The sequence below is a fragment of the Malaclemys terrapin genome, chromosome 10 (assembly GCF_027887155.1).
Source record: "Malaclemys terrapin pileata isolate rMalTer1 chromosome 10, rMalTer1.hap1, whole genome shotgun sequence".
Taxonomy (NCBI): domain Eukaryota; kingdom Metazoa; phylum Chordata; order Testudines; family Emydidae; genus Malaclemys; species Malaclemys terrapin.
Window position 1 is genome coordinate 50214287 of NC_071514.1, and position 15133 is coordinate 50229419.

At 49.8% G+C, this 15133-nt stretch overlaps 1 protein-coding gene across 6 annotated transcripts in view; it reads right to left on the reverse strand.

The window, feature by feature from the left end:
• The window catches only part of LOC128844813 (ankyrin repeat and fibronectin type-III domain-containing protein 1-like), a 601031-nt gene that overhangs the window by 20758 nt on the left and 565140 nt on the right, over positions 1 to 15133 (reverse strand). For all 6 annotated transcript variants that reach the window (XM_054042827.1, XM_054042826.1, XM_054042824.1 and 3 more), the window contains 5 exons: positions 8670 to 8871; positions 7746 to 7953; positions 5442 to 5636; positions 5089 to 5202; positions 3650 to 3747 (listed from right to left, as the gene is read on the reverse strand). In XM_054042827.1, coding sequence (XP_053898802.1) covers positions 3650 to 3747; positions 5089 to 5202; positions 5442 to 5636; positions 7746 to 7953; positions 8670 to 8871 — 817 coding nt within the window. The remainder of the gene's footprint in view (positions 1 to 3649; positions 3748 to 5088; positions 5203 to 5441; positions 5637 to 7745; positions 7954 to 8669; positions 8872 to 15133) is intronic.

Below are 15133 nucleotides of genomic sequence, written 5' to 3' on the forward strand. Positions count from 1 at the left end.
ACGGCTTAGGTAAGTAGAGCAGAGCGCCCTATGAACCTGAACGCTAGGATATGTACCCTACATGCTCTCCCCTGCCACACTGCTATTTTTAGCAGTGCAGTATCCCATGGCCTCCCCAGCCACCAGAGCCCTTCCCCACGGCCTCCCCAGCAACCAGAGCCCTTCCCCACTGCCTCCCCAGCAACCGGAGCCCTTCCCCACTGCCTCCCCAGCAACCGGAGCCTTTCTCTGTGGTGTGTAACTACACACAGTGCCTGTACACTACATGCCGCCATGAGCATAGACATAGCATTATAGTGAACTTCTGTGTCTAACTTTAACGTCTAGCTCCTCCTGCTCAAACTTCCCTCCCACTATAAAACTGTCTTACACCAAGACAGTAACTCCATCCATTCACTGCAGGAGTGTCTCTCATGATCTCTCTGCTCCCCTGATGAGGAGTCTCCAATGGCCTTTTCACTTCCTCACCCCTGCTCCAGATAAGACCATCGCACTCAGGCTGGGGTTTGTGGGAGAGACTTGGCACATTGGCTTAAAAGCTACATCTCTGACTCAGCTGCCATGTTTCAAGTTTGTCACTGAGCCGCACTTCTCAGAGCCATAGCTCCCGTGTTTGCTTTCTGAACTGCTCCATAATACCCTGGGAAGGAGACAGCTGACAGGCAACATGGGCCCTGAGGGTTTCAGAGGCATTGGCCCAAACCAGCCCATGATCTTGGTAAGCTCTCAGAGATGGAACCGGAGGCTGGTTCTTGTCCCCAGTTAGCTAAGGGCGTGGTTCTCAAGGCAGGGGTATGTGTACTCCTGGAGGTTCACAGAGGTCTTCTAGGGGGTGCAGCAACTCCTCGAGATATTTGCCTAGTTTTACAACAGGCTACATAAAATGCACTAGCAAAGTCAGTACAAACTAAAATTTCATACAGACAATGACTTATTTATACTTCTCTATAGACTATACACTGAAATGTATGTACAATATTTGTATTCCAATCAATTTCTTTTATAATTATATGGTAAAAATGAGAACATAAGCAATTTGTCACTAATAGTGTGCTGTGACACGTTTGCATTTTTATGTCTGATTTTGTAAGCAAGTAGTTTTTAAGTGAGGTGAAACTTGGGGGTACGCAAGACAAATCCTCTTCCTGAAAGGGGTACAGTAGTTCGGAAAGGTTGAGAGCCAATGAGCTAAGGAATTGGTGAAAGAGTCTGATCTTTGCAGGTGGCTGAGGAATCGGCCCATGATTTGCTGGCTAGCAGGAGCCTGGGTAGAGACAGGAGCAGGGTGGGAGACAGGGGATAAATTAGAGGCCTAGTGAATGAACCTATTTTCCTTCCTGCTTGGGGATCCTGCATGCCTGGGAATTCCCTCCTCCCCATTCCCTCACCATGCAAAGTAGCCTAGGGTTACCATATTTCAACAATCAAAAAAGAGGACGGGAGGAGCCCCGCCCCACCCCCGTCCTGTCCTAGCCCCGTCCCTGCCCCTTCCACTCCCTCCCACTTCCTGCCCCCTCAGAACCCCCAACCCTCCCCCCCACTCCTTGTCCCCTGACTGCCCCCCAGGACTCCACCCCCTCCCTAAGCCTCCCTGCCTCTTGTCCCCTGACTGCCTCCTCCTGAGACCTTCCCCACATCCTAACTGGCCCCCTAGGATCCTACCCCCCTACCTGTCCCCTGACTGCCCCAACCCTTATCCACACCCCCACCCCCTGACAGCCCCCCCCAGAACTCCTGACCCATCTAAACCCCTCTGCTCCCTGTCCCCTGACTGCCCCCTCCTGGGACCCCTGCTCCTAACTGCCCTCCAGAACCCCACCCCCTACCTAAGCCTCCCTGTTCCTTATCCCCTAACTGCCCCCTCCTGAGACCCCCCCACCTGTACCCTGACTGCCCAAAACCTTACACCCCCAACCCCCAGACAGCCCCTCCCCCGAACTCCCTGACCCATTCAACCCTCCCCCCTGCTCCCTGTCTCTTGACTACCCCCCCCCCCCCCCGAACCTCCCTGCCGCTTCTCTGGCCCCCGGCCCCCTTACTGTGCTGCAGAGCAGCACGCTCGACAGCGGGAGAGAGCAGCAGGGTCGGAGCTCCAGACGAACAGCCGGGGATCTGTGAGTGCAGGGAGGGAGGGAGGGAGAGGAGGGGAGTGGTGTCAAGTTTCAGGAGGGAGGAGGGGGAAGTGCAAGCAGGGCTCTGGCTCTGGCTGTGGGAGCCCTGGCTGGTCTGTAAGCCGCGCGCACGCTCTGCATGGGAGGGGGGAGGAGGGGAAGTCCGGACACTGACAAATTCCCCCCGGACGCTATTTTTAACCCGAAAAAGCCGGACATGTCCGGGGGAATCCGGACGAATGGTAACCCTAAAGTAGCCCAGGCCATGACATGGAAGACAGATGCCTTCCAGTCCCCTGAGTATTTATCGTTTCATGGGGTCTAGAGGTTATATGGAAGATGCCACCCATAAGGGTAAACTTGTGGATCCCATCCTGCCTGTGAACAGGGATAAGCCATCCCCTCCCAGGGGGTGGTTTGGGGAGAGCTGGGTCACTTCCCCAAACTGCTAGCAGCATGACAAAGAGCAGGAGTCCTGCATGGCACTAGGGCTGAGGGGCTCATTGATCTGGAGTGCTGTCCCCAGGATCTGCAGCAAATGTGGCTGCATGGCTGCCCAGAGGAAAATCGGAACCAGCATGCCTTCTGGCTGCCCCCTTCCTGGAGAGTGCTGCTCACTGTCTCCACTCCCAACAGCCCTCTAGCTGCAATGGAAGTGGCAGCAGTTTTGCACTGCCATGACCTCTTCCCCCAGTGACCTTTCCACCCCCAGGGGCCTGTGCCTTACACTGGTATAGACCCTGCACTGAATATAGTGCTGGGCTCTCAGTTCAGAACCATTCTCTAGCACTAACAATGAGTCCTGCACATGCCTCTTCCATTAACCCTGTGCCCTGCAGCTAGTAGTGTCAGGTAGGGAAGATCACTGCATACATATGTGTTCAAATATGCATAGTGGCGTACGGGGCTGGGCTGTTCGGTCTCTTGGCTTTTTAAGGCTCCTTCTCCTTTGTTTTGTCTATTGGAGAAAAGCACCACGGGTATTTGTGCAAAAGAGCAAAGGCTCAGTACGTTATTTGCGGGTACAACTGGCAGTCATGTTTTTGGGGAGCCAGAGAGGCAAGTACCCACATGAGAACTCATAATTCAAAAAAAGGAAGACGCACCTTGCCTCTCTTTGGAAAATTTTGCCCCAGACTGACTAAATATGGCACCTGTAATACAGAACCCTGGGGGAACGCACTCACCACATGGTTGCTTGGAGCTGCAGGGGGCTCTGTGGCTCCCAACGTGGTGCCATGCCCACACAGCACAGTATGGGTAATACCTGGAGAGGGCACATATGGGGTTTTGTGCAGGGACTCATTCAGGCTGAAATTCACCTGAGTGGAGCCAGGCCCCTGTGGGGAGTAATCCTGGAGAGGGCGATGCCAGCTAAAGAACAGGCTGCGGCCTTGCTCAGCTGCCCTCAGATAACTCTAGTACTGCCCCCACCTGGGCAGGGCAGCTCTGCCTGCGGCCTGTCACCCCTCTTTACCCCTCACACGGCCTCGTTGCCATGGCTCAGAGTGAAGGGATGTGGCGCCGTGCTCACTTACCGACATGAGCCCCTGGATGGTGAAGTGCAGGTTCTTTAGTTTGTCGATCACCACCTCCCCGAGGGGAGGGGAGAAGGTTGGGGAACAGCTCCACTCAACTGCAAACAAAGAGAGCCCCACGGCCTTGTCAGTCATTGGGAGGCATTCGTGAACAAGGAGAGGGATGTAGCGCTTGGCAGGCAGACTGGGCTAGCTTACAGTGCCAGGCTGCCATGGACGGTACAGCTGCTGTAGGGGGATTGACTATGAAATCAAAGAACTAGATACAGCCAGGCCAGCTGCGTATGCTGCAGAGATGTCTGAGAAAAGGCACAGCGGAGTGAACGGGAGAAGGTATGATATGGATTGGAAACCAACTGCCTGGAGAGCCCCCAGGCATTTGGCACAATACAGGCACTCGACTGTATTTCTGGACATAGCAGAGACTGAGCATAGAGCATTTGGGGAAAGAGATGGAGAGGAGACAGACAGGCTAAATGGACAGACAGACAGACAAGCCCAGAGATAAAAAGAAAGACACATGGATCAGACAAAGGCAAGAGAAAGGCATAGAGGAGGAACAGATAAAGTAGATTAAACATCAGGATTTGGTGGTGCCTGGTAAAAGAAAACCAAAGATATTAGAGGACACACCAGATTGAAAAGGAGGGATCGGAAATCCCTCTGCAGGAGCAGGTGCTAGCGCCAAATGGGCCTTGTTCCTGTGGGATCCAGAGATCAACCCGAGGAAGAGACAGGGTTGCAAAGTTCAGCTCCAGACCCAAACTTCTCCTCTGTCTGGGTGTGTACGAATCCTGGTTCAGCCCGGAGTAGGGTCGGGCCAGCTGCAAAGTTCAAATATATAGACAAACTTCCTGACGTTTCCAGGGTTATTGGACCAGGGTTTTGCTAGGGGCCCATCCTGAGTTGGAATTTGAGATTCCCTCACACAAGCTTAATAATGTCATTACAACATTATTCCTGTGGACATTAATGCCCATTAATGCCCAGTGTCTGGTGTCAGTTAGTATGACTGGAAAGGGATCATCAGCAATAACCAGGCTGCCACGCAACTAACCTGTGGACTTTTATTCCTTATCAACAGTTGTGTTGAAGAAGGGGGGAGGGAGGCAAAAAAACCCTTGCCTCAAGCCATAGCAGAGATCACTGGTCCGCAGTGAAATCACAGGCTCGGATATCACAGGAGCTCTTTCCATCTATAGTTCCCAAACACTTTAGTACCACTATCACTGTACAGATGGGGAGAGGAAAATGACTCACCCCAGATCACTGAAAGTCACTGGCAGAGCTGGGAATAAAACCCAGCTCTCCTGACTCCTAGCCTGGTGCCCTAACTATCAGACCATGCTGCCTTCTACCCCTGAACACGGGAGCATTAGGCCTGCCCTGTTCTGGCGTCCTGTAGGGGCCACGGGCGCGTGGCTCTCCCATGGCCTCACCTTTGTATTTGGTGACAACAGCTGAGTTGATACTTAGGGGCTCCCCGAAGGTAACCTGCACAGAACTGCTGCTGGCCACAGACAGGTGCACATTAGCGGGTGGGTCCGGCGCACCTGGGAACAGAAAGGACAGGGGTAGGTACAGAAGTGTCCAGTCATGGGGAGGCTCAGGGCGGAGTGCACTCTGCTGTGACTATCCGGGAGAGTATCAATCTGCAGCTCCCATGGCAATCCCCCCAGCTCCATGCAACCCTCTTCCCCGAGTCCCACTCCCCAGCCATGCACCACTTCCCTCCTGCTCCTTGTGCTGGTGCTTGTCATCCCCACCCCCTGCAGGCCCATGGGGCACTCACAGGCATGCTCAAAACCAGCTTTCATGCGCTTGTAAAGCCGGTAGCGCCACTCCCAGGACTTCAGCTGCTTCTCCTTCTCTGAGCAGTCAGTGTTGGGCGTCTCATTCGCCACCTGTACGGTGAACTCGTTGACTCGCTGCTCTGCCTCCCGCACCAGCGTCGTCAGATGTAAGGTGCGGCTCTCTAGGCTCATGACTGCCAGGGGCAGGGAAGTGAAAGGGAAAGAAGACAGGACAGTTAGGTCGAGCCCACTGCACGCAAGCCCCCAACACGTCTTTGATTCTACGCTGCACCCTGTGCTCCTCCCTTATCTACACTGTGATATGTCCATCAGCTACTTGGCCTGAATCACATCCTCCAGGCAGCATCATCGGCAATGGCCATGACCAATGCCCCAGAGCTACCTGGGTTCAAATCCTCACTCCCATGCACACAGCTGGAGTGAGTGGGCTTTGAACAGGGCTTTAGGAGGTGATCCCTGTGCTGCCCCTCCAGCCAGGAGATCCATGTAATCACAGATCTACGGGCCAGGCTGCCTCCCCGTCCCCACCCCTTGGTGTAGTGTCCCAGACTAGCGCTCATGTCCTTCCCGCAGGCTGCAGGAGCTGGCCTATGGCTCCAAACTAAAGCTTTCTGGAGAGTAAAGGGTTGTTGTCTACTCCCAGGCACTTGGCCACTTCCCAGGGCAAGTGGCAGGGTGAGCACCCTTGAGACAGCCTGTTCCCACCAGCTCCCCTGGCCCTATTACACAAACTCAGCTGGCTTGGAGAACTGGGATCAGCGTCTGAATGGCTGGGTGCTGATCAGGACTGACTATGTTCTCTGACCCTTCTGAGATTCACCCACCACAATGCAATGTGCCTGCTCTGGAATACCCCACAGTCCAGGAAAAGTGGGAGTCGTGCTGTTTGTCTGCAGAAAGCAACTGTGATCATTCTTCTATTACCCCCTTAAAACATGAAGCCAACCCCTTTCCCTGCCGCTAGCTGGTATTTCCTCCTGCTCAGAACAGAGGCCGTTGTATGAAATGAGACCTCCATCAAGCCAAGCAGATGAGTCAATAAGCTGCAGCACAACCTGCCTTCAACTCTCCCATCTGTGAGAGTGATTTGGCTTTCTACATGGGATGATACCTTCTGATATTCACAGCTGCTCTAAGCCATGTCCACCCTGCCCAGGGGAGCCTGCAGGCTTTCCTGACTCCACTGGAGGCAAAGGAGCCTGCCTATCTGAACTCCTGGTCTCTGTCTGCTCTTCTGCCAGCTATCCCCACTACATGCTGTCTGCATGGGCCCACTCCCAGCCCAGTCCCCAATACAGCACAGCCTCGTTGCTGGGGGTCAGAATATTCCTCTATCCTTGAAGGCAGAGTGATAAATGCTTAACAGGGCACCCCCTTGTACAGATTAACTAAGCAACTTCATTTAAACAGGGGAACCTCATTCTCCCATGGCACTGGACAAACCGTTCATGGCTCTTTATGGGACACTCAATCCCCACACCTCTATGCTGAGCAAACGACACAGGAGGTCTTTACCCACCAGCTCCTTTATCTGGCAGAGACTGTGAGATCACAAGAGGTCCAGGAGAGGCTGGGATGATCTCCTAGCTCCATCTTCCCACCCTCTGCTGTACAGAGCAGTCCCCTTCCACCTCACCAAGCAGCTGAATGTGCCTTGAGGCCAGCAAAGGGTAGCAAGTGGCAAGCTTTGGGAGTGGCACTGCAAAGAGACATTCACTTGCCCCTCCCTCAGGAAACACATGCTGCCAGTCTCAGGAGGGCAATCACCTATGACAGAAGGGGCACTTAGGCCTCCTCCTTTGGCCTCCCCCAATGCCATCACCTGCCTATCCTACTGTGCTCTCTTTAGAAACACACATGCTCCCAGCTCAGCCTGTCCTGCAGCCGTTGGCTGTCCATTCCACAGGAAGGCCTTACAGAAATCTCTCCTGACCTCTCCTGCTGTCTGGTTCTCTCCTAGTTTTAGATCAGGCCACTGGGTTTGGGGACTTGTGTCACCCCAATGCATCCACCTTCCCGCTAACCCTCAGGATCTCACATGTCTCCCTTTGCACCACTCCTTGCACTACAAGCCTCCTCCTGTCAGCCTTCCCCAGGTCCTCGCTGCCTTCTTCCTTTGGCTCAGTGGAGCAGAGTGGACTCTCAAAGAGGAAGACACTGGCCCAGGCACTAGGGTGCCTAGATGCTACGGTAAGCGGAGCTCCATTAGCATCTAAGACAGAGCACGTGAGACACAGCATAGCAGGAGGGGGTGAGAAAAATACCCTGTAATGGTGACTTACAGTGTGGACTCTCCTTGGCTCCGGCCTGCAGCAGCATCCTGGCAATGGGGGCATTGTTGGTCATGATGGCGATATCCAGCGGCAGCAGCCCCTCGCTGTTTGGGGTGTTAAGGTCCAGCTCCTCTGGGCTGTACTGTTTTAGCAGCTCCTGCACTCTGTCCAGATCCTGCAGCTCAACAGCTTCAAAGAGAGCCGCATTGCTCTGAAACTGCAATGACACAAGAAATGGGGCCCACTGAGCCCGGGGTGCTGGGCATTGCAGCCTCACCCCGCTTTCCTCACTGAGATTTGGCCAGGCTCTATTCCAAGTCATTACACGGGGTTCTCAGTGTATTTAGCGCCAGGTGGATGGAGTGCCGAGCCTCACGCCTATCCACAAAACAGGCTCTGAAAGGGCAGTAGGTATGGAATGGGGTCTATTGCCAGTCTCTACCAGAGGGGCTGATCCTTGACTCACAACACCCTTAGGCAAAGGGGCTCGTTATCCACAGCTGTTCCATGCCTAATACAGTGTACAGAATGCCAGTGGATTTGTCAGGCACCTAGGCCTGTACTGATTGGTTTGTATTACTGTAGCCTTGAGGAGCCCCAGCCATGGACTGGGACCCTACTGCGCTAGGCGCTGTACAAACAGAACCAAACGACAGTCCCTGCCCCAAGGAGCTGACAATACTAATCCTTTGTTTTAAGAAAGTGCAAATGACCCTATCCTGAGGAACCATTCCGAACTGGATTCACCTGCTCCAGGAGGGACAGAATTTACTGTGGCTCACTCTGCTCTCCCCTCACCCCCCAGACATCCAGCCAACTCTGTTGCTGGGGTGTGTGCACGAAGGATGGGGTATAGGCCACACCATGGGGTACACCCAGCGTTACCACAGGGTTGCGTTTTGGTATGAACACCCGCAAGCCCAGAGCACTCACAAGATAGGTCTTGCGTAGCTTCTCCTTCTCACTCCTCCCTGGCAAGCTGCCCTCATCGAATGAAGTGTAGTTAACACGGAACTTCCCTGAGAGGTTGCGGTAAAGCCTCTTGGCGGCATTCGGGGAGGAGGGTCCTGGTGGCTTCCTGGCCTGGGCCAGCTGAATGTCCCGCATCTGCTGTGTCATCTTAGGCAAGGAAGACCTGGAAAATGGAGGAACAAGAGAGAGCGAGATAATGATGCACAATGTAGGAGCAGCAGCTGGCAGAAATCTGGCCTGTAAACACTACCAGGAATGTCGGTGGGTCTATGTTGGTCTCATCATCACAGCTTCTGGGAGCCTCACCTGCACCCATGAACCTATATAACACCATGGGGAAGTATTGGCCTTGTAGTGGGGTGGTTAAAACAGCCCTGGGAGAGGGTTGTGGCAGGGGAAAGGCTGGCCTGATTGGGAAAACAGCCACAGCTGCAGCCAGTGCAATCAGGGCCCAGCTGGCCCTTATAAGAGGGTGGTGGGCCAGAAGGACAGAGAGACTCTCTCTCCAGTCTCTTAGAGCGAGAGAAGGACCTGGCTGCCTGGGAAGCTGAGGAGGGTACCTAGGGAGGAGCAGTGCTGGGGAAGGGCAGAAGGAGCTGGGGAGCTCCAGCCTAGCAAGGCCCCAGGCTGCAGACCAAGTTACAGGCCCACAAAAGGGTACTAGGGCTGCAGAGGGACAGCCCAGAGATAGGCAAAGGCAGCAGGTGCTAACCCCCTCGTTGATAATGAGAGGTTTACAGACTGCAGTCTGCCCCAGTGAGCAGGGGCTAGATGGTGACTGGCAGTAGCCGCTGAGGCAAGGTGGGGATAGAGGGTTGGGGGTTCCCCAGGGTAGGGAGGCCCAAATTGCAGGGGGAAGCGCTAATTCCCAGGAAGACCAGCAGGAGGCGCCGTGCTGGTGAGTCGTCGCCCAGCCACAGGCCTCCTCCCACAAACATGGGATGCAGACAGATTACTCAGGGTCACATAGTAAGGTTGTGGCAGAGCCTAGAATTGGATCTAGATCTCTTGGGTCCTCGTCCAGCACCTGGATCACAAGCCCATCCTTCAGTATTAGGGTGGGATTTTCAAAAGCACTCAGTGTTGGTCTAAATCTGCTCTGTCTTCAAAGAGAGAAGAAGTTAGCCCAGTGCTGTGCACTTCTAAAAACCTATCCACTGAGAATCCATCTATTTACAGTAATTTATTTACCTAACTAGACCTTTTCTGTCAAATATGGTCAAGTTTGAGAACACACAGCCTGATTTCCCTTCTATTTACACTAGTGTAGCTCCATTGACTTAATCGGAGTCACTCTTGATTTACACCCCTGAGGAAGAGGAGAATCAGGCCCAAGATAGACAAATGAGTTATAGTGAGCTAAGTTTTAGTATACCCTAATTAATTTCTGCTTTTAAAATTAATTTGTATTGCATCACTTGGTTTTTGAAAATGAAACAATAAAGGATCTCAAATTAAAATCACCACATCCAAAAAGACACATTTTTTCCTGACTAGTTGTTTCCACTCACATGGAAGAATTTAAACAGAACAGAAGTCCACCAATTTCATTTCAATTGGAAGTCCATGACATTTGCAAAGGTTTTAACCAATAATTTGAGGAGGGGTGGGAATAAATGCTCCAAGATTCCATGCAAATAAGCATCCAGAAGTTTGGATTCCTATTAAAACATCTAGAATGCTAAACTGGACTAACAAATAGGGTGAGATTTTGTGCAAGATTTCCACAACTTTCCTGTATGGTCAGAACCCAGAGAGGCTGAGAAAAGTGAAGATTAAAAGATTTTTTTAAAAAAGAAAAAGTTATATAAAAGTATAGGAAGTCCATCCCTCCCTTTAACTCCAAGGTGCTGCAATGTCTAATGTCTAATCTTCTGCTGGTGAGCATGGTTCCTCTAACTGCAGTAGAAGTTAGTACTAGAAATGCAACAGAAGCTGAACCGGTTGAAGTCTAGAAGGGTCTGTCTCCAATGCATCAGGGAGGGAGCCTCCCGACCCGGATAGACAGACATGTATTAGCTCGGCTCGAGTTAGTGCACTACAAACAGCAAAATGGATGTTGTGGCCTGGGCACTGGCTCGGGCTAATCATCTGAACACAGACCCGGAGAGAGGGCAGACACAAGCGCATGTACTTAGATGCAAGCACATGGGCAAATACACTGGAATATTTTCACTGGAGCAATCTGACAGCTGAAAATTGAGAATGCACATGCATGCAGTTGCATGTGCAAAATATGGGATTTACTGAAAAGCCCAGCAAAAGGGGTTTGTGCTCAGTTACCCCTTCATCTCTCATTCAATCAAGATGAAAGCTTTTATACAATAAAACTTAAGGGACTGCAAAGATCCCAAATCATTCAAGGAAAACTCCAGTGACCTTAGACTTTGTAGCTAGGTAAGTAGCAAGGACCCAACTGTGCCACTTTCACTCAACCTGAGAGAGCCTTTGTCTGTAAAGTCCTACAGAAATCATCAGTGAAACTGCTTGTAGAATAGAGTGTTTTTCTCAATAGTGTTTGGAAATACCTGCCATTATTCCAGCCTCTCACTGGGAGCTAACACTTCTTAGGAGACTTCTAAGGCCATGTCTACACTAGGAGTGCTCTGCCAGTATAAGAGTACTGGTATACTACACTGGCAAAGTGCTCCTAGTGTGAACGCTGCTATACTGGCAAAGCTGCACTTAGTTCTATATAATAAAACTGTCCCCAATAAGCAAAACAACCTATAATGCTAAAAGCACAACTTTGCTAATATAGCTGCATCTACACAAGGGACTTCTGCCAGCACAGTCAGTGATCAGAACCCTTTGCACAAGGACTGATGTAGCTATGCCAGCAGAAATCTGTAGTATAAATGCAGCCTAAGCAAGGGCCAACTTTGATGATATAGAAGGGGAGGGAAAGAATTTGTTTTGCTGTTAGAAAACACAGACCGGGACATTTAAAAGTCATTGTGAACTAGGCTCTTTATTGCACTTAAGAGTTGATTTAATACCCTGGGAAATTAACTGAGCATCTTTAAAACAACTGTTACCTTCCAAACAACTCTGAAGCACTCAGGTTTCCAATATTTTCAAATGGCCAAGCTGAGTTAGGCAGCCTTTTTCTGCATCAGACATTCAAGGGAAGCCAGTGTGGGTTGACTGAGTACTCCAGGGCCATGTCCCAAACTAGTTAGGATGAACTGTTCCTTTTTATGATGGAGACATCTCAAAAGGATTTTTCTTACTCTTCTCTGCAATCAGAGCTAGTGATCAGAATGTCTTTTTGTACCCCACAGCTTGTCCGATATGGGCATGCTTAGCAATTATAAACAGAGTTACATATGCAGGCAATTTGCTCTGAGAATCAGCTTCTCCTTTGCTTACCTGGCAAGTCCTGAGCTCTGGATTTTGTGTTCCAGTATTACCAACCCCAAGCCATCAAAAAAAATGATGAGTCAGGCCACAAAATCAGGAGATTGGCTTAAAATCAAGGGATTACTAAGAAAAAAATAAATTGTGAAGAATTTTTTTTTTGCCTTCTGTTTATTGAGCCTTTTGGATTCACATTTGCAAGCTTTTCTCTCCAACCAAAGGGTTAGAAACTTACTTTGATTTAAACGAAAGCCAAGGTTTTCACATAACATCATGACTCCAGGAGCTGGGGCTTTAAGAAAACACCCAAATATTGCAAGACTCACAATAAAATCGCAAGCGCTGGAAATAATGAGTGTTCCCTTGTAACTCCTGAAAACGCATCTTCTTAAAGTGATGGACATATAGGTGGAAGTTTCATCAGTGACATGCGGGTGAAACAAGGACAACTGAATTCTGGACTTGGCAGCTAAGTAAGTGATTTCTTTAAATAAAAAAAAAAACGATAAGAGAGGGAAGATGGTCTTTTGATTAACACACAGGACTGTGAATTAGGAGTGCTGGATCAGTTCCCTGCTCTGTGTGACTGTGAGCAAGTCACTTCATTGTTCTGCACCTCAGTTCCCCACCTGTGAAATGGGGATAATAATACTTCTTTAGTCCCACTCTTGTACTGTCTTGCCCATTTAGATTGTAAGCTCTTCAGGGTAGGGGCCATCTCTGGGTGTGTGGGGAGGAGGAGGGGGGCGGGTTCTTGGTTCTGCTCGCAGGCTAAGGGGCTCTGTATGGAAGCATGTGATCACAGTCCATTTGCTCTGCTGAAAGCCAGCCTAGAGTAAAGTGGTTGGGAGTAAAGTGTTTTTAGGGAGCAGCCTGTTTTGTCTCTCTGTTTTGGGGTTTATGTATGTTATTGTTATAAATTCTAAGAAATAAAGTAGTGTTACATTGTAACCTTCCAGCAAGAGTATTTATATTTCTATCTAATTTCTTTATGTGTATGTCAGGAAGACATGGACAGACACCAATTTTTACTTATACAGAGACAAAAATAGTAATTACTTTAAGATTAATCATTGTTTGTCTTTCTTAGCCTCCTTTAATCCTTCACAAACTGCTACATTATAACTTGTTATTCACCTCTAAAAGTCATTACCTAGGTGCCTCGTTAGCAGAGTAAAAATGTCTTTCCTCCCCTCTAACACATGATCAACATGTATAAAATGGCTGGGATTTACAGATCTTTTTAATCTTGGACTATGGGATATCATTGGAATTTGGGTATTTCTCTCTTTCTGGACCAGATTCTGTATCCTTACTCACGTTTTATGTCAGCAAAGCCCGTCTTTGATTTCAATGCACGTTTTCCCTTAGTAGATACTTTAGGACTGGGTCCTTCACAAGTAAGTCATCTGTTATGTGAATAAGTGTTTTTATTAGTGGATCAGCCACAGAGAAAGGGTCTGATCCTACTTAGTTTGCAATCAATAGCCAAACTCCTATTGATTTCACTTAAAGCAGGATTGAGACAGTGGTATATTTGGTTTCTCTACATTGCACTGGAATGGGTTACCTAGGGAGGTGGTGGAATCCCCTTCCTTAGAGGTTTTTAAGGTCATGCTTGACAAAGCCCTGGCTGGGATGATTTAGTTGGGGATGGTCCTGCTTTGAGAAGGGGGTTGGACTAGATGACCTCCCGAGGTCCCTTCCAGCCCTGATATTCTATGATTCTATGACAGAATGTATTTCATTGTTGGCCTCATACTCTGGTATACGAACTGAGAAATGTTGATGCTGAATTTTAACAATTTTTCCATGCAGGTCACTTTATTAAGAATCAAATAGGGGTGAATGTTATAAAGGGTGTGAAATGTCTAGCAGGCTATGTCAAGATAATACTCTGAGGATGCATATATATTATAGTGGTTTGGATTTGTATGCTGTGCTTAGCTGAAGGATTGGGTTTGTGTACTATATTGCTGTTGGTTGGGGTGATAGAGGGAAGGGGAAAGGGTTTTTTTGTGGGGGGAGAGAAAGAGTTGTTAACTTTGTAAAAATGTAATACAAAGACAACCAAAAATGAAAGAACAAATAATTTTCCTTTGCAAGCGGTCTCTTTTCCAGACAGAATCCATGCGCTATGTAGAGTTCACACTCCCTTCCTTTAGTAGGATCATAGAACATAGGTTAGAAGGAATCTTTACTCTCACAAGACTCTTGTCCAGCTGAAACAATGGAGGGGGGCCGGCTCGTTTAGATGTGCATCTTGGGTGCTTATCTGAGTCAAATCTCTGAACAATTGAGATTCACCTATCCCTATGTGATGAACCGCACCCAACTTCTACCGGACAAACCACACAGTACAAAGGGGATTCTCCGCTCCTCCTGACTACTCCCAGGGCATTGTGTGTGTAACCCACACACCTCCTGCGTGTGGTGTTCTGTCCCATCTAGTGGCACTGAGACCACTTAGAGAGAGAGATTAATGAGTCTGCTCTACAGCCTTAGCTAAGGGCCATATGGCTTTTAGCTCATGCAGTAGAGGCTCATGCACTAAGCTCTAGAGATCCCAGGTTTGATTCCGCCCGCCCACCACAAGGGTCTGTTTGTATTACATGTGCATCACTGTTTATTGCTGCTTGATCACCTAAAAAGACGCCTATCCAAAAGTACCACCCAGGAGAACCAGAACAGCAATAGCTTGCCTCTCCCTAAACACAGCGTCATATTGGTAATATCAACCCTTTCCATCTCAGAGGCCCCGAAGGGGCTTGGCCTCACAGAGGCCCCCAAGACTCTCACATCTCATCTGGATTATCCCACCACATGCCCTCTGGGATTTGTGCAGAAAATTTTAGCTGTTTCTGATTAAGGGGAAGGGATGTGTATTCCACTTCCTGGAGAACAACCTGTCATTGCTGCACAGAGGGCGCTCTAATGGGAGTGGCTCCGGCCCGCTGACTGCTATTGTGGCCGGGTTGCATGGGGAAAGGATGGAAGGAACACATGTGGCTGAAGTGGGACTTCACTTGGGCCATGCCTCGGTCTCTACATTGGAGTGGATTTCA